The sequence below is a fragment of the Cheilinus undulatus genome, linkage group 9 (genome assembly GCF_018320785.1).
Source record: "Cheilinus undulatus linkage group 9, ASM1832078v1, whole genome shotgun sequence".
NCBI classification, from domain to species: Eukaryota; Metazoa; Chordata; class Actinopteri; order Labriformes; family Labridae; genus Cheilinus; species Cheilinus undulatus.
This window is the reverse complement of record NC_054873.1, coordinates 39,939,010-39,964,531: the sequence shown is the minus strand read 5'-3', so window position 1 is coordinate 39,964,531 and position 25,522 is coordinate 39,939,010. Positions and strand designations below refer to the sequence as shown.

General features: G+C 38.7%; 1 protein-coding gene across 3 annotated transcripts; it reads right to left on the bottom strand.

Annotated features, from left to right (window-relative positions):
- Nucleotides 1-61: 61 nt before the first annotated feature.
- tcp11l1 (t-complex 11, testis-specific-like 1) lies at nt 62-23,991 on the bottom strand. 3 transcript variants are annotated; one of them, XM_041794547.1, is made up of 10 exons: nt 23,741-23,991; nt 23,314-23,457; nt 22,491-22,623; nt 22,272-22,392; nt 21,819-22,039; nt 21,139-21,275; nt 20,885-21,063; nt 20,600-20,781; nt 18,436-18,608; nt 62-732 (listed from the first exon to the last, which is right to left on the bottom strand). In XM_041794547.1, the coding sequence occupies exons 2-10, from the start codon at nt 23,450-23,452 to the stop codon at nt 512-514; spliced, it is 1,506 nt and encodes a 501-aa protein (XP_041650481.1). In that variant the 5' UTR covers nt 23,453-23,457; nt 23,741-23,991; the 3' UTR covers nt 62-511. The 3 variants fall into 3 exon arrangements, with proteins under 3 accessions (XP_041650481.1, XP_041650483.1, XP_041650484.1); XM_041794549.1 differs by having other exon boundaries at nt 21,819-21,955; XM_041794550.1 differs by having other exon boundaries at nt 21,819-21,952.
- Between the last annotated feature and the right edge of the window lie 1,531 nt (nt 23,992-25,522).

Here is a 25,522-nt window from a genome sequence, read left to right as displayed (position 1 = left end):
AGAGCTTCTACATATTGGTGTATTAACCATTGCAGAAATATAAAGAATGATTTTGGTAATTACCAATGCTGTTAATTTAGGGCAGCTGTGGCATAAACCTTACTTTGGCTAGGGAAAGGGTGGTCTAATAAATTTAAGCACTGTAGTTAACACTGATGCACAGTTAAAATAGCACATTAGAAAAGGTATGTAAAATATCAACTCAAAGCAGTTTATAGGCATGAAAATGAACCCGCTTTTAAATCATATCCTTAATCCATAATCCCAATGCTTGTTAAGGTCACCAAGGTCACCAGTATGGAACCTGAGGTTTTAATTTGTCAAATAGTAATATAATGCAGTAAGTGATTTTAAATTATTATTTATTTCATTACAGTGGTTTAAGGTGCAAATACAGAGAGCTAACTATAGTTTCTGAACACAGATCAGTTTCCTAAAACCTTTCTCATCATATTCAATTTTACTAATGACAGGTAAATATGAGAACAGACAGATCTTTCTGACTCATTGTTTATGTGTCTGCACTGGGACTCTCCCCTGCTGTTAGTATTTTATGGAGAATCTTTTGGTAGAATGGGGAGAAGACAAGCTTGTTGAAGTTCACAAGGCGACTGAAGCGAACAGCAAGCTCTTTCAGCTCCCTGCTGACTGGAGTCAGACCTCCTGGGAGAGGTGGTGCTTTATGATGACCTGACTCAAGGGAAGCCAGGAGATAGCTCTGAACTCGAGAGTCTGAGAGAAGAAAAAAGAGAAGATGGATAGAGAAAAAACAATTACAAGCACTTTAGCAGCTCAAAGTCACAAGTGGCACATATAAAACACAGAAATATTGAAATGCAACATACATACATGGACAAAATTGTTGGTACCCCTCTGATTAAGACAGAGAAACCCACAATGGTCACTGAAATAACTTGAAACGGACAAAAAATAATAATAAATAACAATTTACTGAAAACTAAAGACCCTGTAAAGTGAAAATGAATCTGTATTTAGGTTTGTTATTTGACAGGGTACTGTGTTTTGAACTCCTAAATCAAATTTCAGTCAGATAAAACATCTCTAAGTTTATAAAATTAAACTTCAAAATTATGAAAAATGAGGCTTTAAATGACCCGTAAGCCATTGTAGGTGATAGATTTTCGCAAAGTTACCTCATATAGAACAAAAAAAACAGCATTTAACTAACTTAACTTTTAATAAAGGCAGTGGCGTCAGCTAACAACAGACAGTAGTGAGATGAACTGCTCTGTAGAAGCATTGTTTGTATTGTAATCTCGTGTTAAAGGGGTGAGGGCATTCTCTACTGTGGGCTCGTGACATCATGAGCCCACATATTAGACCCACCCAAATTAAACCAAGCCAGGAAAGAGTTGACAAACTTTTTAACAGTCTAACTCCAGAATCCAGTCACATGTAGATCTCAGTGTTTTCACATGTTCACAACAACCATATTCCAACATATTCCAACAAATCCAGTGTGTTTGGATTTCACTTTACAGGGTCTTTAACCAATGAAAACCAGACATTGCTTTTGAATTGTGGTTCAATAGAATCATTTATCAAAAAAATACAAACTAATGAAACTGGCCTTGACAAAAATGATGACACCTTTAACTTAATATTTTGTTGCACAACCTTTTGGCTCAATTACAGCAATCTATTTCAGCTCTTTCCACAGATATTCCATAGGATTTAGATCAGGGCTCATAGAGGGCCACTTCAGAAAAGTCCAATGTTTTGTTCTTAGCCATTCTTGGGTGTTATTAGGTGTGTGTTTTGGGTCATTATCCTGTTGCAGGACCCAAGACCTGCGACTGAGACCAAGCTTTCTGACACTGGGCAGCACATTTTGCTTCAGAATGCCTTTATAGTCTTGAGATGTCATTGTACCCAGCACAGATTCAAGAAGCCCTGTGCCAGATGCAGCAAAGCAACCCCAGATCATAACTGAGCCTCCTCCAGTTTTCACAGTAGGTACACTCAGGGCTGTACAGTGTGAAATATGTGTCGCAAATGCTACAAGAAAAATTGTTCTGTGCCAAGAGGTTGTCACTCCTCATTGCACAGTTACAATGATGAAGTGAGACAGGTGTGTGCATGCATCTTTTTAAGATCTATTTTTGGGTTTTTTATTCCTTTATTTGATAGGAGGAGGACACTGGATAGTGTTGAAAACAGAAGAGAGTGGGGAGGGACATGCGACCAAGGACCATAGGCCAGATTCGAACCTTGGCCACCCGCGTACATGGGTAGCACTGTAGACCGCTAGACCATCTGCATGCCCCCTGTGACTTTGGGTTTTACTAAAAACTTTAGACTTGATTTTGATTTGAAATTCATGCCCAGTCCAATTATTTTATATTTCTGGCACATTTTAAATTCAAGTGGAATGTTATTTCCTCTTGTAATGAAATCCTCCGTGTATGGAATGCAAGCGGGCTGTACAGCTGATGGTGAGAAAGTGACCTGGTGCAACTCATACAGACGGGGCAGGCTCGGGGCATACGCAGTACACATGGTCATTATGTTTAAGAGGAGAGCTGATTTAATCCCAAGTTTTTTATTAATGCACGTAGGCAAGGCAATGTTAAAAATAAGTATCTGCTCGCTTGCTTCTCCGTTCTCCTCATCCTCTCCAGTTATGTACGGACGGTCACAGTGAGTGAACTGTCAATGAGAGGACTCTCTGATGGAGTATGTTCTTTATTAAATAGTGCATTCCTCTCTGTTGTACACTGGGGACAAAGAGACATCACACTGGCTGCGTTTGTGCTCCAGGTGCAGGATCAGCACATTTGGCAGAGCCAGGTGACTCTGAGGGCTCTAATTTCAGAGTTTTCTCTGGTAGCCACAGCAGAACTTTAACCATAGATGACATTTCTAATATTTAGGTGCACACCTGGATAATAAGTTGGACTGGTCTAAAAACATAGACTTCATCTACAAAAAGGGGCAGAGCCGCCTTTTTTGCCTCAGAAGACTCCGATCAATAGACATCTGCAGTAAGATGGTGCAGATGTTTTATCAGTCTGTGGTGGCAAGTGTTCTGTTTTATGCTGCAGTCTGCTGGGGAGGCAGTGTAAAACACAAGGATGCAAACTGGTTAAAAAAGCTGGCTCTGTGGTCAGAATCAAATTGAACTCATTGGAGGATGAGGTGGAGAGACGTGCACTGAGCAAGGTGGAGGCCATTCTGAGAAACATGGATCATCCACTTCATATCTCCCTCAATGAGCAAAGAAACAATGGTGGTGGACGGCTCCTATCCCTGCGCTGCAGGACAGAAAGATTTAGAAAATCTTTCATACCATCAGCAATTAGACTGTATATTTCTAAAGTAAACAGATGAGAGGTCTTTTTCATCCTTCAAGCTGCAGTCAGGTACCCTGTTCATCCTGATGGTGCCAAGGTAGTATATCCCCTTCTGCCGCAGGTGTTCCAACAGTGGGAGTGATGTAAAATAGTTGTCTGAGAACACTTTGTGGTTCTTCCCTGCAAGAGAGGTTGATGTCAATTTGAGAACATCATCTCCACTCACACCAACCTCAGACCTTTCCTTTTCTGGATCTGCTGCCCCTTGACAAACATCAAAGTTGTACAGGAAACCGCTTTTTCCTGCACATCCCCACATTTTGAACCCCATTTGTGAGGTTTTGCTGGCATGTAGACTTTCAGATGAGATCTCCCCTTGAATGGAACCATGATTTCATCTACTACATAATGTTCTTCAGGAGGTACATGAACGTATTGTTCTCATAGCTTTTCAAGCCATGGCTTTAGTTTCCACATTTCATCCTTTTTTGCATCTTCAGACACACACTGAGGTTGTCTTGAAAGTACAGCAGTATCAGCAGTTCCTCAAATCGATCTCGCGACATCACATCAGCAACTTTGGGGTAGCTTGTTTCCATTTCCCAATAGGCTCTTACATTGGGCATCTGTACCAAACCCGTGAACATGTACATGCCAATAACCTGCTCAGCTTCTTTGACATTTGTGTTTACTGATCTTCCTTCTTTCTGTACACTGAACAGGTTTGTTTGATCTGAAACCAGCTGTATCATTTCATCAGTAACAAACTGTTTGAAATATGTGTAAGGTGTAAACTCAGACCTTTCTTCAATGGCTTCATCGGTATTCTCAAAAAATGGAACATGTGGAGGGTAAAATTCTGCCTTTCTCCACCTGTACTCCTTCCTTTTCACTTTTTCTTTGCAGATTTCTTTGTTCTTTTGGCCTGTGTCACTGTTGGATCCTCTTCTTCTGTGCTCATCTGGTCTCCACTTTTATCAAACTCAGCAGCTGTATGTGTCTTCCTCCTTTTCTCTTACTTTTCACTTTGCTTCGTCCACGCTGCTTTGTTGCCTGTGACGTTGTTGGACCCTTTTCTTCTGTGCTCATCTGGTCACCACTTTTATCAAACTCAGCAGCTTTATGTGTCTTTCTCCTCTCCTCTTTACTTTTCACTTTGCTTCTTCCATGCTCCTTTGTTGCCTGTGACATTGTTGGACCCTCTTCTTCCTCTTCAAGCCACTGGTCAGGAGTTTTCTATTCTTCATTGCTACTATTAGAGTTTTCTTCATCATACTCTGCATTGGGGATCCAATCCTTATCTAACACTTCATCATCTGCAGACATCAACTCCTCTATGTCACTCGAATTGCCATCGAGGAAGCAGAGGACATCTTCAGTAGTGTAGTACCATTCAGCCATCTAAACTACAGAAATATAGGTTTATCAGTTTTTGAGTGCAATTAGTTGTTCTAAACATCACATTTTGATCTGTAATTTGCGTAACTGATTCATCAAAACATTTTTATGATGCACAATGGTCAATATAATGCACTTTGCATCAAGAAAAAAAAGATAATGACAATTGAGGGATTTACCAACAAAGTCCACTTTTTACCTGTAGTATCAAATTTGAACACACATTTTCTGCACGATTTTACTATATACTAAAATGCAAAAAATGAAGCAATTATTACTTGCCTCAACAGATTAAGTGCTCGTGTTGAAATATTGGTAAAAATTTCAAAGAAAATCTCACCTCAAAATCTTCAAAATGGCAATTTTCTTTACCTTGATCCAGCAAGCAATCCCTTCACCTGTTATTAATATAAATATAAATGTTACTGACCACTCTATTTATCACCCGGCTCATACAGCGTCATAATGGAGGTTTCTGTTTGAAAAATGGAATACAATGAACCCCTGTTTAGTAAAGATAACAATTCAACCACCGCTGTGATACGATTTTGGAGAAAGGAAGTAATCATTTTCTTCACTCTTTCAATGAAAATATGAATAATAACAGTATAATATCATAATATTTCTCCTGTCACATTGACGTTATATAAAGCCGTTACTAAGTCTTAACTGCAGCCTTCTGTGTGTTGCCTATGCGATGAGGAGGCAGCCTTGCCTGTGAGCCTGCGCTGAGGGAAACAGACCCAGCCTTTACGCTTACGGATCTGAATACACATTTGCGGATCGTGCGCAGTACAAGTGTTGCAAAAGTCACACGTGTATGACAGCCAATTGAGAGACAGATTTCAGTTGCAACTGATGGCTTGTGAGGATTTTGACAACTTGAAGCAAAAAAGTTTTCTGAACCAAAATTAACTAAGTCCACAATTACAAATTGGTCTACATATTTGCAGATTAGTGCACGCATTTGTAAATCTTTGTACGCATTTTCAGATCTGTACACACATTTGTGGATTTGTGCACGCATTTTCTGCCTACGCATTAGCAAAATTGTGCACAGATCTTTGTACGTATTTGCAAATCTTTTTGCAACAATAATAGCTCCACATAACTTGGCCTGTTAAGATGTTTTTTGATGGAAATAGCTTTAGCATGACAGTAAACATGACCTCCTAATGCTGCAACTTCCACAAAAGACCATTTTCAGTTCTTTAGAACCTATAAAATGTTCTGAAACTCTGGTTTGCATAAGAATATGGAACAGTGCATTTTGAGTTTTTTATTTTTGAAAAAAAAAAGTTATCATTTGGAGGTTTGTTTAATAAATTTTGAATTGTGCTATAACGGTTGATGACTTGAAAATTATACCGACTGTTCATGCTGCGAGATATTACAATATATATCGTGGTGTGATATAAAAACGTCTACTGTACAATATAACCCTCTATTGATATCGTAATTTTAACACGTTACAGCGTAAAATTATACGTTGTTACACAATTAATGAACAAAGAATGAAAGCTAATGTAGCTGCAGCCACTCTATGACTTTGCGGCAGCATTTTTACGTCACCCACAAAGACTCGTTTACAGCACTGACAGGGGAGCTTGGATGTAAACAACAGCATGGCAGAGACGGAGAGTCTGGCGGAGGAAACAGAGCCCAAAAAGGAAGTGGTGCCAAAAAGAGGGAACAGGAGTTCCATTGTTTGGCTTTGGTTTGGATTTTAAAAGTCAGACACCGACCAGACAAAGGTAATTTGCAAAACATGCCGCTAACAAGTCGTTACTAGCGACTCGAACACATCTAATTTTTTCTACCACTTAAAGACATGACATGAAGAACAGTACAGAGACAGTGTGAAGATGCGACAAAGTGCAAACGTTACCTCAACACTGCAAGGTGATGCAAAAAAAAAAAAACTAGACATAAAACAGGCCTGAAAGAATCGTTGACCAAAGGCATCCCCTATGACAAATAGTCCCACAGACACCGTAAAATTACAGATGCCATCTCTAAAGTCATATGTCAAGACATGGCCCCAGTTGTTGAAAAGAAGGGCTTCAGGGCACTGGTCAAAACCTTTGACCCCAGATACAGCATGCCAGATCAAAAACACTTTAGTTATGTCGAGCTGCCCTGCAGGCACGTGCACACATAGACATCAAAGGGGACTTGAGCACCTGCCCTTTTTCTTCCTCAAAAGAAAGTGCCCTTTTTTCTGGGGCGTTTTTTTCTTTTTTTTTTTTTTTTTAATTAAAAAAAAAAAAAAAAACGAATATCTATCTCTCTTTATATAAATACACATTTCTGCTTGTGCATGACTTCCCTGTCAAATAAATATGAATTTAAAAAAAGAAAACTCCAAATAGCTGGTCGGGAGATGACGAGCTCTGATGCGCTCTGTAAGACGCTTCCCCTACCCCCTACCCTCTTCCTTCTCCTGAAGAGACCAAATATAGTTATAGGCCGTAAGGTGAAAGCCGTATCGTTTCATCCCGTTCTGACATATGGGGCACTACAATCTTTTAACTCAGTTACAAAGATATATTGGTCCTGAGCTAGATATCAAAAGTTCTCCGTTTGTAATCCTTAAGATTTTATAAAATCAGTGTTTGAAGTCAGTACTACTTACTTGACTGGCATAATGATATTGTTGTCATGCGTGGTGTGGTTTGAGTCACGTGTAACCTGCTGGTCCAATAGGAGAGCGCAAAACATCCAAGATGGCTGCGACCAGGACACGCTCTCCCAGCAGTTCGGAGGAGGAGAACACAACGAAAACTCTAAAAAAGCCATCAAAAATATGCTATATGCACCTGATATCTGTAAAAAATAAAAGAACAAATACAGGATTTTTTGGCAAAACTATGGGAAACGTTTAGGAACTGCATCGAACGATGGCTTTGTTTGAGTGGTGAGAGCAAGACCATAGCTGAAACTTATAAACACTGTATCAGTATTGACTTTGACAATGTTCCAGAAGATGCTGAGTTTCATGCAACATGCTACAAACGATTCATTGATAGAAAGAGCTTGGATTCCGCGGAGAAACATAAAAGAGAGCATTCGGATGTTAATCAAACACAGGGAGGCAAGTCTGTGTTAACAGGTGATGCCAGCAGCACCGCAGGATCAACAAGTGAAACTCCAAGAAAGAAACTACGGTCCAGGATGGGTCTACCTGTTGTTTCCTCTGGGCCTGTTCTGCCTGCCTTGTGCATCATATGTAAGAAAGTAGATAAATACATCACCGTGTCTGGCAAATGCACAAAGGATCATCTTTCACTGGCACAGACATTATCAGCAGGTGTGTAAAAAAAATTATGTCTCTCACTCTCTCTTACACTCACACACACACAAACACTATAAGTAAGTTAATTAGTATGTAAGTTTATTCTATTTTGTTTGGAGTTGTAATGATTTTGAATTTAATTCTGTAGGCTAGGTTGTACTTTTTTTATATAGGGTACTTGTATATTGCGTTGTTATAGGATTGCAATTTGTATGTTGTATTTGTTTTAAAGCCCAACTAGGGACAGGAGTTGAAAACTAGCTGTAGCTATAACTCTATATGCAGCACATCAGATTCATGCTTGAATTAAAACTATGTTAACTGCATTGTCCCTATAAAAAAAGAAAAAGAAAAAAAAAAAAAAAAAAAAAATATATATATATATATATATATATATATATATATATATATATATATATATGTATATATACAGTCAAGCCCAAAATTATTCATACCCCTGGCAAATTTGGACTTAAAGTTACTTTTATCCTAACAGCAATTTTTTTTTTTGACTGGAAATGACACAGGCTTCTCCCAAAGGATAATAAGACAATGTACGAGAGGCATCATTGTGGAAAAAAAAATGTCTTAACTTTTATTTACATTTGAATAAAAAGGGGCATGTCCAAAATTATTCATACCCTTTGCAAACTGTCACAGTCTATGGGAAAATCCAAATTCTATACCATTCCAAGTAGTCCAAGCTATTCTAAAGCATCCTAATTACCCTGATTCGTTAGGAACAGCTGTTTTAATCAACTCAACAGGTGAAAAACAGCAGCTCTCTGCAGTTGGTTTGTGGACAGTCATGGCTAAGACAAAGGAGCTCACTGAGGACCTGCAGCTGCGCATTGTGGCTGCTCACAAGTCAGGAAAGGGCTATAAGGCCATATCTAAATGTTTTCAAGTTCCAGTGGCTACAGTGCAAAGTATTATTAAAAAATACAAGACGTTTCGCACTGTGGAAAATCTCAGAGGACGTGGTCTGAAGCCAAATGTGACACCTGTGCTGTTCAGGAGGATAGTGAGAGAGATGAAAAAGATTCACCAAGGCCATCCTGGTGAATCTGGGCTCTGCTGATAGCAACATCTCAAGGCAGACAGTCCAACAGACACTGCACACTGCTGGGTTCCATGGACGCAGACCAAGGAGAATGCCACTTCTCCAGATAAGGCACACAAAAGCCCACCTGGCCTTTGCAAATGCTCATCTGGACAAAGAAAAAAACTTCTGGTCTTCTGTTTTATGGTCGGATGAAACAAAAATTGAATTGTTTGGCCACAATGATTTATCCTTGTTTTGCGTAAAAAAGGGGAAGCCTTCAACCCTAAGAACACCATCCCTACTGTCAAATGTGGTGGTGGGAATCTAATGCTTTGGGGGTGTTTTTCAGCCAATGGACCAGGGAATCTAATCACAGTAAACGGCACCATGAAAAAAGAGGAATACATCAAGATTCTCAAAAACAACATCGGGTAGTCTGCAGAGAAACTTGGCCTTGAGCACCAGTGGACATTTCAGCATGACAACAACCTAAAACACACAGCAAAAGTGGTGAAGAAATGGTTAACGGACAAAAACATTAATGTTTTGCAGTGGCCCAGCCAGAGTCCTGACTTGAATCCAATTGAGAATCTGTGGAGGGAGCCAAAGATCAGAGTGGTGGCAAGGAGACCCTCCAACCTGAAAGAGTTGGAGCTCATTTCAAAAAAAGAATGGGCAAAAATACCAGTGGAGACATGCAAAAAGCTGGTCAGCAATTATAGGAAGCGTTTGATTGCTGTAATAGCCAAAAAGGCTTTTCTATTGATTATTGAGAAGGGTATGAATAATTTTGGACATGCCCATTTTTTGTTCAAATGTAAATAAAAGCTGAGAAATATTTTTTTTCCACAACGATGCCTCTTGTACATTGTCTTATTATCTTTTGGTAGACGCCTGCGTCATTTCCAATCAAGAAATAACTTGCTGGTTGGATAAAAGAAACTTTAAGTCAAAATTTGCCAGGGGTATGGATAATTTCGGGCTTGACTGTATATATATATATATATATATACACACATATACACATGTGTGTGCATACTGTATATACACACAAATACAGACAGACATCATGTAATTATCTCATTCATTAAAGGTCTATTGCTGAAAGCTGCCGAGATGAAGGAAGACACTGGGATTCTTTTGCATATTAAAGATAAAGACTGTGTAGCCATAGGAGTTCGATACCACAAGTCCTGTTGCCGTCAGTACACCAGGTTCTTGACCAAGTCCACTGCAACAGTTACTGGGACCACAGAAGAAGAAACGTGAGACATGATATTATGTGGTCAATGTAATAATTTTATCAGACTGCACATATCTTGATATATTGTCTATAGATACGATGTTTGTTGCACAATTTTCTGCATTATTTAAGTGTGTGTGTGTGTGTTTCAGAAATGAGCCAGCCTTCAATGTCAGCTACAAGATCTTCTGTGAGCAGATCATCAGGCAAAGAATTATTGTGAACCAAGAGGTGCTGAGGATGAATCAGCTAAGAAGAAAGTTCATCAATATAGTGAAAGAGCATGAGGACATTGACGCTTCAAACTACAGGTAATGTAACTGAAATACTAACATTGTCTTTGTCAGCTTTGGAGAAAAAACATTGCAGCAATTCTAAATGATAGATAAATCATTCTAGATAATTTTGAACCAACCTCCAAGCTCATAATGTTTTTGCCTCTTTGTTATGACTATAATAACTGCTTAAATTGGGGTGTCAAGGTGGTAACCATTTCCCCCAAAAAAGTCTGTGATGGTGAATTGTTTTGTACTGGTGAATATATATTTATTCATACTCTAATCAAATATCATTGTATTGATATGTTGCAGGATGGATAGATTGAAGAGGAGGCTGACCCTTGATTTCCCTCAGCTAGTGTTTCACTCCCCGAGCAAGCGCAATATATGTGAGCTGGTTTTTGTTGAGACACTTGCTGCAGATAAGCTCATACACAGGCTACTTCAGCCATCAGGTACAGAATCCACAAAGTCAACAATAGAGGTAAGCCAAGCAGAAAGTGACACTGAAAACAGACACAGTACAAAAGCTGCTTGGCAAACTAATGAGGACACAAGGACACTTTATTGTGCAGCACTGATGTTAAAGAGGCTCCTATGTGACTCCCTGGCATGACATGCCCGTGGCCACCCACATCTGATGACTCAAATGTGAATGAAGCAAAATCTGTTGTGCCACTTGAACTGTATAATCTGATTGCTTGGATTATAGGTGCTTCAGTGGAACCCACACTAGCGTGTTATATCAATATACCACATGAGTTGAGTCTTAAAGTATTATCCATTTGTCAAGATGTAGTGTATCTTGCTTCTAAGGGCCGTAGGCAGACACCCAAGTCTCTATGTCTTGGTCTAACTTTCATCACAAGTTGTGTCACTACTAAGTAGAGTAGGACATTGTGCTTCATAGGACACACTTCTGAGTCTAGACACTAGCCTTGCAGAACTTCAGCTAGGAGAGGGCAGAGACAAAATACCAAAAGGATTCTGTAAGAACACACCAACAATTCTGGTATGGGACAATATAGACTTTGGAGAAGAGACACTGTCAAGTCGTGGGACTACCCACCACACTAACGAAATTATGCTGCAAAGTTCTGTCATTGAACAACAGTCAAACCCAAACAGACAGCAACTACGGAAGGGAGTTTCCACATTCAAACCACCCCCTAGCATCCAATTAGCACTGTCAAAGCAGTCAAAAAGACAGGGACCCCAGAATCTGTCTCATCATGACAGTATTTCATTGCAGACAGAACCGTACAGATTGAGGACTGTGCCTGCTGTGCAAACTGAACTGGCATACATATGTGTTAAGTTCATTGATGCTGAAAGATGCACTATCCCAAGCTGGACAGGTTTCCATACATTGCTTCAAGGTGATGGCATTCTCCAAAAGTCAGTACTTTATTATCTTCGTCTGCATGAGTCTGCAGTTGTTGCTCCTGGATCCATCTATGGTGTCATTAGTGGTCATCACTACAACCGCAGCATGAGGGCACACAAACTGATGTATGAGAGTCTACAACGCATCAGATTTAAAACATTCTTAGACTCTTTGCCAAGAAGTGCTGAAAACCCAACGTTTTCCCTCTGGAGTTCATACATTGACATGGTGCAAATACTCTTTCTGTTTGTGAGAGCAACATGACAGTCAGACTGGCAGCTTCATCTGTCAGCATTGCAGTTGATGATGGCATGGTTTTTTGCTTATGATCGTGTTAATTATGCCAGGTATCTTCCTTCATACTGGCTGGAAATGGTCAATCTGCCCCTCACAAATCCTTTGTGCCACACTGAGCTCATTGTTAAAGGCCAGTGGACTGTCAAACGTCAAAGTGGCCATGGATTTGCCTCCATAGCTTGTGACCAGGCTATTGAGCAAACCTGCAACAGAGATTCCAAGACCAAAGGTGGTTGGACAGGGATAACACAGAATCGAGCTGCAGTTTATCGCTGGATATTGTTGCAACATGAACAGGCTGCCATAACAAGACAATGTGAGTCTATGGCAGGTAAATCCCCAGAAATACGGAAACAAAAAGACCTTGACAGCACACAGATTCAGGCTGATGAAAAGGCTGTGACTAGAATCATTTCCACCATTGATTCTATGCTGAACCCTTTTGACACACACCATGATGGCATTGTGTGTCTTAGCTCAGGAACAGTCGCATCTAAAGAAATAAAAAAGGATTTGCTTACAGCTTCGGAAAAGAGGGAAAACAGCTGTCAAAGAGTTTATGGATCAAAGACTGTTATCACAATCAGTTGACATATTCTCCCCCATCAAGGCACAAAAACTGAAGACCTTCAGTGACCAGGCAAAGGCAAAGAAAAAATCTGCAGCAGGCAAGGATGTTATTTTGCATGCGGACAAGAAGCTATTCTCCAGACTACTCATTATAGGTCAAAGTAGAAAAATAGACCTGAGAGAAATCCTGTCCTTCTCGGGAACAGTTTCATATCCTTTAGCCAGTACTGATAGTTCTTTTGCTAAAACAGACAAATCAGCTCTTATGGATTTATTAGAGACCAAAGGTGGAGACTGCTTGGTTGACAAAGTTCCGGCAGATGGAGCTATTCTCTTTGATGGCATGACGGTCATTAAAGCCATCTGATCCAGACCAAATACCTTTGGAGAGCTCGCTGAGACCATACTACAGTACATGGTCAAGCTTGCTCTGCATCACAAATGTTCACGGATAGACTTTCTGATTGATCAGTATCCAGAGATGAGCATAAAAAATCTAGAACGGTCACGAAGAGCTGTTGGAGGTACACAACAGGTGCAAATTTATGGACGACATCAGAAGACACCAACACAATGGAAAAAGTTTTTGTAAGTTGGAACAAACAAAGCAGCACTGGCAGAATTCCTCTATGCTGCATGGCAAGATGGTGATCTCACTGTCATGGGCAAGAACTTGAGCTTATACATTGCTCATGGAGAGAAGTGTCACTGTGTGACTGTAAGAGAGGGTTTACAGACTGTTAATGCTGTTGAAGATCTGACATGTGATCAGGAGGAATGTGACACCAGGGTATTTTTACATGCACAACATGCTGCACAGAGAACATCACACTGTGGTCATTAAGAGCCCTGATACTGATGTGGCAGTCATTGCTTTAAGTCTGGAAAAAGATCTACCATGTAGGTTGTACTTTCACAAAAAAGACATTTTCTGTTGCTTGTGAGAAAGAGGAATACCTCACTGCATTTACAAATCTAGGTAGAAGTTTTAACCTGGATCAGTCCACCTTTGAAGTACTTTGCAAATATGTGTGCCATCTGTATGGCCAGTCATCTGCTGAAAATGTGAATGATGCAAGATACAAAGCATTCTGCATGCCCTCTTCAGCTTTGCCAGAACTATCCATGCCTCCAACATATGACACTCTACACCAACACTGCAAAAGGGCAAACTACCAAGCAGCAATAAAGAGACATTTTCTGAAAGGTATTATGTGTGCACCCTCACCCATTGGTAGTGGATGGCACATTGAGGATGGGGAGTTAACAGTGACCTGGATGACTAAAAATCCTGCTCCTCAAAGTGTGTTGCAGTTAGTCCACTGTGCTTGCAAGCAAGGCAAATGTGATACAGACAGATGTTCCTCTATGTCAGCAAGACTGTCTTGCACTGATTTGTGTAGGTGCCAGCACTGTGTGAATGTTCAGAAGGAAACAGAAGATATAGCTACATGGGATGATGTTTCTGACAGTGATGGGGATGATTAGACACAATATAGAACCATAAAACATCCTCTATAAAAAAAAAGCATCCACTGAACAAAAATAAAAGCTTACAGTGTACTGTGTAAAAAAGCCAGACTAAGATCTATTAAAAACCATGTACTGTAAAATGACAAAAGCATCTATTGTTGAGGGAACAAAGGAAACCCTGCAACTGTAAACACTGTAAATGACAAGCAATGCTGTTACATTGATGTGTGTATGTGTGGCAAAATTCACCATGTGTACTGTATGAAATTAGTTGAAGAAGCATTTTTCCACAAATTTGCAAGATTTCATGGTCTACATTCACATTTCATGGTAATAATTCATCAAGACTTGTCTAAAATGTTATCATACATATATAAATGTCAATTTGTGGGAGATTTTGTGTTGGTAAAGTGAATGTTGATAAATAAAACAAGTGAATCTAGCACCACAAAATTTTCGTTTTTTAAATTTATATTTATATAGATTTATGGCTTGTGACAAAAAAAACTGCAGGATATATTGCGGAGAACTTTTAACCCAAAGTCCATAAGGGTATAGTCTAAACAAAAATGCATTTAAAAAGTAGTGCCCAGACATGGGAACGAAACTCATTTTCTAGCCACTTTTTCATGGTTCACCTTATGGCCTATTAACGTGTGTTGCTAACATGCACATATGAGCCACTAGCTGATGTAATAAGTTTGGTTTAACTAAGGCACATGGTCATCATGGTCATACAGGCTAACATACTGTACTAAAGGGCAGAGACTACAGGTGAATCCAGGTACGTGTATCTATAAATCCATCATCAAAATTGCTAGATTGATATGCTAATTATGCACTTTTTTTTTTTAATACGCTTGTTTGCATACATTTGCCAAAAAATTAGTTGTGCATTTTTTTTTCTTTTCTTGAAAACTCTTACTTCACCATGCCCCTCTCCCTAGTAGCTACAGTCCGTTTTTCTAAATATTTACTAGAGCATAGTAGCATAGAAAACATGACCATGGTGTCATAGCTTATTTTGATTTTGCTTGCTCTTGTGATAAACCCAGTGAAAACTAAAGAAGACATTGTTTTGTGTGATTGACTTATTTTGTAGACATAAGTTGAATACAACAACTATGTGAATGTGAGGGTATTAAAATAAATTGATTATTAAGTCAGAGGTGGAGGGTTTTAAGCATTTTTTATGAATAGATTAAGAGAAGTGCCCTTTTTCTCATTTGAGCCCCTGCCCCTCAAAATGTCTGTGCACGTCCCTGCTGCCCCGCATGTATGAAGAATGCCGGGTGAAGGTGAAAGAGGAACTTCAACATGTGGAATATTATGCATTGACAGCTGACCTGTGGACAAGCAGAGTCACACAGCCATATATGAGCCTAACGGTTCATTTTATCAACAATGACTGGCACAGCATGAAAAGAGAGACTCCCAACAATTCTCGGCCCTGTGACTTTCCAGGGAACTTCACACGTTCCAACTTTTCATGGGGATTCACGGCAAGCCCCGAAAACTGCCAGAAAATGCCAGAAACAGATGTAGAGTTGCAGTTTCAAGCTGAGAAAGGCCCCCCTCCTGTCCCTGTGGCTGGTAGTATTTCATATGTAAAATGGCATAGCTCTTATCTACACAAATGCAAATCACACAGTTATTTGCTATCTATGTGAGAGTGTGTGTGGGGCTGTGTGGGGTGTGTGTGTGTGTGTGTGTGTTATAATGTGCCTGTGTGTGTCTAGTGTAGCGTTCAAAGTTAGTTTACTAGATATAATAATTATGTATATTTTACTAGCTGGTCAACCTGATGGTAAACATTCTGTCTTTCAGTAATAAACCATATTTCCTTGTGTGCTCAAAATACAAAATGAACAAAATATGTTCATATTTTTTCCCTTTAAAGGAAAGATGGGATAGCAATCCTGTTGGGCAAAACGAGCTATATAGCCTCATATGAACGTAGCTAAATGTTTACAGCCTGTTTCGAGGTAAATAATAATAATAATAATAATAATATATATATATATATAATATTATATAATAATATATAGGTCCAGTGTCAGGGGTGTCCCAAAACCCTATGGGATATTTTTGGCTAATCTCCAGGGATGACAGTAACTTTTGTGAAATTTTAACATGAAATATATTTCTTTAAAAGACAGCAAGTTAACATACTATATACAGTGCTTAACAAATTTATTAGACCACCCTAACCTAACCAAAGTAAGATTTATGCCACAGCTGCCCTAAATTAACAGCATTGGTAATTACTTACACTTACTTGAGTAGCTACACGTAACTACAACTGCAAGTTCATAATTAAGCAAGTAATGGTCTTTTTCAGTGCCCTGCACATCATCCATGCTACGCTATACAGTGCTTAACAAATTTATTAGACCACCACCCAAAGTAAGGTTTATGCCACAGCTGCCCTAAATTAACAGCATTGGTAATTACCAAAATCATTCTTTATGTTTCTGCATTGGTTAATACACCAATATGTAGAAGCTCTTTACCCGAAATGATATTTTTAATGCTAAAACACAATTATTATTGTTATCCATGAATTTTAAAATTTACTGATTTACAAAAAAACCTAAAAAAAATAATAAAGCACATTATTATTTCTTGATTAATATGTCAAATTATAGTTATTTACTTGCATTCCTGAACATAATAATTAGTTTTAGTGGTTGAATGTTATGCTTGATTAACTTTATAGCAAAGTGCTAATTTTCAACACCTGTCCATGGGAGACTTTTCAATTTAAAACCTGTAGCACAATATATAAAATGTTTCTTACATGGTCACCAACATGTAACCAAAATATATGCTCCATAAGTGAAAGTACTTGAAAAACAGTCTAAATTACAGCCCTACATTAATGTCTAACAAAGCTAACAGCCTTATAAATAATATGTGCAACTGTACTCACAGGTACTTATTACTTTTGTTAACCGGATACCAACAATTTTGTCCACATGTATAAAAGCGAGGAGACACACAGACAGCATATGGGCACAGAAATATAAAGCACTAAATTTGAGAGGCATCTGGCTGCAGACCTCAAGCAAACCTCTACGCTGGGGCGTTCAGCCGCAGACCTACACGCTGGGGCGGACCTCTGCGCTGGGGCGTGACGTACATTGCCCAAGCCTGTGGACCTCTACGCTGGGGCGTGACATATATTGCCCGAGCCCGCAGACCTCTATGCTGGGGCGATGACATATATTACCCACTATGAATTTTCTGCTCTATCCGCTTGCCCACTGGCTTACCCTAGATCTAACCACTCGGGTTTTAATGCCTAAACCTAAGCACTTGGGTTTTAATGCCTAGACTGAACCACTCAGGTTTTAATGCCTAAACCGAACCACTCGGATTTTAATGCCTAAATCGAACCACTCAGGTTTTAACAGTGTAGGAGTCGCTGCTACTAAACGGCCCAGCGTAGACCCATACGCTGGGGCATCGGGGTCAGGGTCTGCTGCTGCATGCCCCAGTGTATGGGGCTATGCTAAGGTCTAGTAAGCACAGCGGTGTACTCATGCTAACAACAGCTAACACGCTGCATGCCCCAGCATGGAGGTCCGCCGCAGCATAGAGGTCTCCAGCTGAACGCCCCAGCATGGAGGTTTTGTAGAGGTCTGCAGCCAGACCCTCTTTCTAAATTTAGTAGCAGTAAATAGAAGGACATCTCTCTCATTGGGACAGCAGTATGAAAATTAACCACACCATTTGCCACATGCTGCTGGCTTTACTTCTAATCACATGACTGGGACACATTGCAGGTAATCTGAGTGTTACAGCAGACTGAAATACTGCTGCAAGTCCCATCTTTTTACCTTTATCAGGCAATCAATCAGTTTTTGATCTAAATAGATCCACATCATAACAGAAGTTATCTCCTGACATTTTACATAATAGGCAGGTCTAGACTGTACTATTTGTCATATTAGGGAACCTTGAACAGAACCAGCAATAGTTATAATGAAGCTAATGTTTCATCTAGTTTCAGTATAAAATTGTTACAGATTTGGTTTAACAAGTAAGGCTAAAGGAATTTTTAGATGAAATAAAAAAACAATTTTTGATCAGTGTATGCTGATATACTAGGCATAATTTTCACTGTTCATACCTATCAGTTTCCGGACTGTGTTGTCTGGCTGAATGATGGCGGAGATTTGTCCCTTCAAAGTGTTCTGTTGTTCAGCTGAGAAGGGGGAGTATCCACGTTGACTCAAACACTGGTTCAGATCAGCACACAGTTTCTCCCCAATAGTAGCTAAGGCCTCCTGTAAACTAAATGACCTTGGAAAAGCATAAAGGAAATATGTAAGAACACAACTTACTAAAAAGATTTCAAACAATGTACAAACAATTAGGAAGAGCTACCACTGAATTTTAATTTCTTGATCAAAACAGGAAAAAACTTAATAGGAAAACAAAGAACTGTGTGTTAAACATGTTGCCAGGATCATGATATATCTGTAGTTGGGGTAATAACTGTTCTTCTGTTAAAAATCATTAATTTTTTCACCACAGTAATCCACCAATCTCTTGTTTTTAATGTGTCAGCATACCAAAATAACAATAATTTGCCTGACATGAAGACATTGTGGGCTTTTTTGATGGGTTTGGACCCTGCTGTTGAGGCCAGGGATTCTCCCCACGGACTTTTTGGATAATCTAACTATTTTTATGCTATTTATGTACTGTTGATTTCATTTTCACATTCTAAATACATTTTTTGATCACTGAAAACAATTTCAGACATATCTTTATATTTGATGCACAACTATAATGATTATCTTTGAGGCCCCTTGGGGCATGTGGCCCCCAGCAATTTCCTACTTCTGCCTTATGATAAAACTGCTTAGCTATGTATAGACTACACTGTAGTTAATGCTGTAATTGTCACACAAAAAAGCATATAGCCTATAAAAAGAAAGAAAAGAACATCACAGGATATACTTAGTTGACTGTCTTAGTCAAAGTACCGCCTAAAATGTGAGAAGTAAAACTAGTTTTCACCTGAAAATGTTGTGTAAGCAGGGCCTTAGATTCAGTAGGCAACATGGAAGTCCTCCTTGCTGAACAGTGGATTCAAGTCATATCCACTGATAAACTTCATATTAAGATTAAGGAATTTGGTTCTCACAGTAGACTTTTCAAACGTTTTAAGGATGAACTGAAACCTCAGCCTCAACTTAAACCCCCAGAGTCTACAAAACCAGCTAGAAAACCCTTCACTGAAGGTTTGTTATTATATAAAGCAATATGTTTAAAGTTCATCTACTTCCTGGATCAAAAAGGGAACATCTATCACCTTTTATTACATTTATTGCCACATCTATGATATTTGTAATGTGAATTGCTAAGAAAAAAAATGTAAATTCCTTACAGACACTTTTAAATGCTTGCAACTTTTAGGCTTTCTTTTTATCAAGCTGGCTGTCTTCCCACCATGGTTATTCAGCTCTCCATGAATTTGTTTTTATGCTGAGTTACAAAAACACACAATATTCATTTTATGTTGCATGAAGACCCAGGCTCATACTTCACGGTCTGAGTTTCTATGTAAGTTAGAAGTTATCAGACGTGATTTTGTGCAAAAATGTATTCAACAGTTTTTAATTCAATTCAATTCAATAATCTTTTGTTCTGAGGGGATGTCACAGTAAGTGTCACAATAAGTCAAAAGACAATTGCGGTCGGTAAGGGCGCAAGGCTACAGAAGGAAACATGACCATCAAAAAGCTGAGTAGGACAAAAGACAACCATTTAAAGAGCAACTAAAAGTATGAACTGATACAAATTCAAGGGTATATGAAAAACTGTGAGATACTTATCTTACTTTTTAAGAAACCAAGTCATACAATTTTGCACCATAATGCATTGAATTGGTAATGAAATTGCAAAATAACTTTGTTAGGATGAATATTAGTGGAGCCCAGTTCAAGTTTTTAAAACAGTACTGCAGGACATATGCAACCAAAAACAGTCTTTGCTGTACTCCTGACTAGAAGACAAACCTCTTAAAATGGAAACAAAGAATCCCTTAAACTTTAAATCAATGGAAAAAAAGATCTTCTGTGTCATCATTTTTTCTGCTACAAAATGCTGTCTTAACTTCTCCACCATTTGGCAATCATCCTTGTTCTAGTTTGGATCGTAATTGCAGTCAACTTTATTTCAATGAAGACATGCTTCCACTTGAGGTAAAACAAGTTGAAATATACTTTTGGTGGACAATATAAAATACATTAATTTAATACATCATTAAAAGCTATTGTACTCACGGACTATGCATGTTTGCAAGCATGACACTGATAGTGTTTTTAAGAGACTCAATAAACCCTGGCAGGCCCGAGATTGCTTCTCCTGTGGATGTATAGACAACGAGGAGCACAGAGGAGAGCAATACTAATTGCTCAGCCTCCTTCTGCATCTCCTGGAACCGAACCTGATCCATCAACACTGTCTAGAAAAAGGGAAAAAGGGATGATGCATGCAGCATTAAATTGAAGAGATGGTACACATAAAAGATAAGTAACAGAGTGAAATGATTCTATGACAGTTTTTACCTCTGGGAATGGGTCGGAGGCGTGGTCCCACCTCAGCAAGAGTAGATAGGCATGATTATGAACATCAAGTGTACTAAGTGAGAGAGGGCCACAGGAAGCTACATTAGAGCTCATTTCCCTGGCCTCTCCCAGTGATCTAACAGAGTTCTCAAGCCACTTCTCAGTGTAGTCCAAGGCATCTACAGGGAATAAGATAATTTCATGTAGATATGTGTGTGTGTGTGCGTGTTTATAGATATGTGTGTATTCCTTACTAGGTTGCTTCTCCAAAAATTCCTGGAATTTGCTCCTCTCATACTCAGCTGATTGCTGCATCAGATGAGGCCTGATGCTGCTCAGAGCAAAGTTGGCCATGTCCATTTTCATCATGTCCAGCACAGAAAATATTGCCCTTTGGACAGGTTGATAGAGGAAGACACACAGACAGAAAAAAAATGTCATCGAATTCAGTTTAAAAATTGTACCCAAGTTTTAAACTCAAAGTAAAACTGTATTGTATTTTAAATTGACTAACAAAGGAAAGATAGTTCAGACATCTTGGATTTAAGTTGAACAAGGTTAGGGTACTATATACATCTGGTTTCTGACAAGGAAGCTAAGAACAGTACTGCTGTAAATGGAGCTGAGACACACATACTTTAACCACTTTAAAAAAATTATAAATTAACAACACATTTTCAGTTTGTCTATTATATTTTTGCATATACTCCCATTTACCTTGTGTTGTGTTTCATAACAGTTCTTATGACGCTTACTATGAAATGTAGCTGTATTACAGCTGTTAGGGTAAAAAAATCTTTATGGCTTATGTCAGACTGAAAGCAGTGTTTATATTAAAAAGTTACAGCACGGGAAAAGCTGATTTCTGCATTGTGTTTGATAGATTAAAACCTTGAAAAACTGTAACACGTCTAAAATAGTCTATCATGCTTACTTAAGTAGAGGAATAACATCAGTGATCTTCTTAAGTTTATTGATGTCCTCATCTCGGCAAGGGGCACACAGCGAACCCATCATCCCAATGATGAAATGAGATAGTTGACGGATGTCAAGTACTCCATTGCTAGCCTGCTGGTGTAATAGAGGCAGGTCAAAAACCTCCTCTATACGAGAGCGAAGACTTCCTTGGCCCGGTAGCAAGAAACACAATAGCGTCTGAGTGAGGGGGGTAAGTTGATGATTGAAGACAAGCAAGAAAGAAAAGACAGGGATAGAAAAGGTTTGTAGTATATGCCCATATGGTAAAGCAAGGTAGCCATGACCTCAAAGCACAAACAACTGCAGGACCACATCTGAAGAGAGAAGATGGCAGCCGAATCAGAAGTCATGTTTGTGATGAAGATTGTTTATTTCTTAGAAAAAAAAAGACCAGGAAAGTCTTCTTCACCTCTTTTATCTCAGCCAGCAGTTTAATGGCATGTTCATATACTGGCGGATCTTCCTTTAACTGAGCCTCCAAACAATCCCAGAAAGCTTTGTGCATGATTTCCTTCACTCTGTGCTCCAAACTGTACAGGGACATAACAAAGGTAGTTACTTATACAGTAAAATAGAAAGAACATAAAGGACAATTACTTTAACAATTACTTCCAATCAAAATTCAAACCTCCCCTCAGGAAGCTCCAAAGGTTTGACTTGAAAAGCTTGGTTGACCATTATCTCATGAGCCAGAGCCATATTTGTGACACCTTTAGCAGTCTCCATCAGTTCCTCCACAGAGACAAATGGGGGAGGACTTGCTGTGAGGGGAGAAAGTCAATTTTGTTTTTTCTTTACACAGTTACACATCAACAACTTCCAAGTTACACTAATTTACAGAGTGCCAATACTTCCACTTGGACTTAGCGTTACTGTAAAACAAAAAGAAAAGAAACAACAAAATGTGCCCTATAGTAATTTTCTCTTTAAATTATTCACAAAGCGCTCTGGTCATCCCTTTAAGAAAAAGATCAAATTAATTCACAGTTATGTCAACAGCATTCTTAAGTATCAACAAACTACTAGTTCATATATTATCTGTGAAATGTGGATGTGGATGAAAAGTTTAAGAAACATGATAAAAGTCAAGATAATATGTTGGCTTTAGTAATAAACAGTCTAAAACCATTGCTATTTATAAATTCTGATTAAATTTGACTGGTTACTGGTTTTGAGGGTTGTTTAATGTATTTTGTATCCTTAATGCATTGTGAAATATGGCATTTCATCATTGAAATGTATTACTGGCAAAGAAAGCTTGAGCTGAAATTTAGGCTTGTTACATCTGCATTTCTCAAGTGGTGGGCACCATTTGGAGTCCCATGTGTGTTTTGCCTACCAAATAATTGTATACCATGATAAGTCTGGCCAAAAGTCTGATTTACATAGTACAAACATATTTACAGCTTTTGAATGTAACTGATACTCCGTTTAATAAACTTCTTAGTCACCTTGAGTTTTCCCTCTGTTTGGGCTTGGAGTATTTGCACGGACCCTTTTCCTCACAGTTTCCTCAGAAGCATCTAGCATGCTCTTCATCTTTGACTCATCTTCTCCTCCACATTCCGGATGGGCATCCTCCTTTGACATGGTGTCTGTGAGATATTGCAGACAGTATTTGACTACAAGTGCACTAAAGACAGGAAAATCGTCAAGAACAGCGGCTTGTGTTACATGAGTTCGATATTTTTTTAGCCCAACATCTAGGCCATATCCTTCAACAAGCAAACCATCATATCCTACTCCGGTAGAGAATGAGGACAGAACGACCGCGTGCTTCTAGCCATACTGGACTAGCAAACAACACATTGGTTAACAGAGCAAGACTCGTGATATTGTGATTGTTGTTGCAGTCCGGAATGCAATGAGGTTACTAACCTTGATGTCGGTAGCTCAGATGAGAGTTGGGCTAGCTATGGAGCTCAACGTATGTTAATAAACGTTAGCCTTAGTAAGATATGCTCTTTTTCAGCAACATAGACAAAGCTACCACTTCATGACACTATCACTGCATTATTCACGTCACCGACACAAAACGAAATCTAAAACTGGATAAATGTTTCCCATCCGTTTCAATCCCAAAATGCAAAATACGATGGCAATATTGATGTAACCATCCGCTGTTGGACTTCCGCTCTACCAGGAGGCATTCTAGATGGGTGGGGCTCATATGACATAATTGTCGAGCCCACTAACAAACGAACGGACACAGAAGGATTAATGTTTTGTGTATTTCCTCAACCTTTGTTAATATTTGTGAATTATTTCCTCATGTTATATATTATTGTTATGTATTGGCATGTCTGATTATTTGTAATTAAATTGTTTCAATAAAGGAAAAAAAACGGACACAGAAGGCTCAGAGAACAGTCCAATCCCTTTCTCTCTCTCAGAGAAAAAAATACAAACATTAAAATAGACCGTCTCGTGGCTAAAATCAACTAAAAGATCTTTGCTATGAAAGAAAAGTAGAATAGACACAAATAAAGTATTTTTTAAACTTTTGTACATGATGAAGAATAATAAAAATAAATTCAACTGAAAGGAAAACTAATATTTACCGCTTCAGAAATGAAATCAAAATGTAATGTAATTTTTCAGGACTTAGCCAATAAGAAAGCCACCAGGTTCATGGACATTTACAAAGCTCTAGAACGATTTCATTTAAATATCCGTGATGGTTTACTATTTTTAAAGCCTGTATAGTGTACACCGACTGTTTCCTTTGGCTCTGTTTTTCTTTTGAAATTGTTTCCGTATGTTTTGTCATTCCTCTTCTGTGTGCGATGACTTTGCATAATCAAAAGACTGATAGATTAATTTAAAAAAAAAAGGAAAACAAATAACACCCAGGCAGAAGGGTAGCTATATGCAATTTGTAAAATTCATCGCTAGATGTCCCTAGTGCTACATGACCTGCATTCACATTTGACCACACAAGTTAGTTGAAGCGCCACTTCAGTGTATGCCATTTACAAGTCAAACAAACACGGGGAAAATAATTAAATTAAATTGAAGGGGTGGGGTTGCAGAGTTCGGCTCGAAAGTCAGTCTTTAAGCAATTAAATGAGCAGCAACAAACACTTCAACTTTGATGGCTGGAAAGAAGTGTGTTATCTGTGCAGCTTTGGGTCAATGGATTTTCGTGTGAGAAAATAATTTGAAAAGTATTTATTTGATTTTCAGTTAGAAAAATGACAAAAGAGACAGTGAGAATACAAAGGGAATATTTTCTAAGATACCTATAAGTTATAACAGTTTTATTGTCACGTGTTCCATTTCAAAGAAAAAAGCAGCAACTAGAACACAGGGACAATAAGATCCTTAATCAATATTCTGTGACAGGATGTCCTCAACATATGACATGGGCAACAAGATGGATTAATTCAGTGGGTCTCAACCTTGGGATCAAGCTCCCCTTTGGGGTCACAAGACACTGAGAGGGGGTCTCCAGATGCCTTAAAAAAAAAACTAAGGGTGTTTTTTAAATTACACTGTTTCCACTTTACAGCAATTATGTCACATTTTGACCTATTTTCATCATTTTCCCCACCAATTTTAGCACATTTTTGCTATTTAACACCTCTTTTTGTCAGTTTTAAACCATTTCCATAATTTTTCTGCCTGTTTTTGTCACTTCTAAACCATTTCTTTCCACTT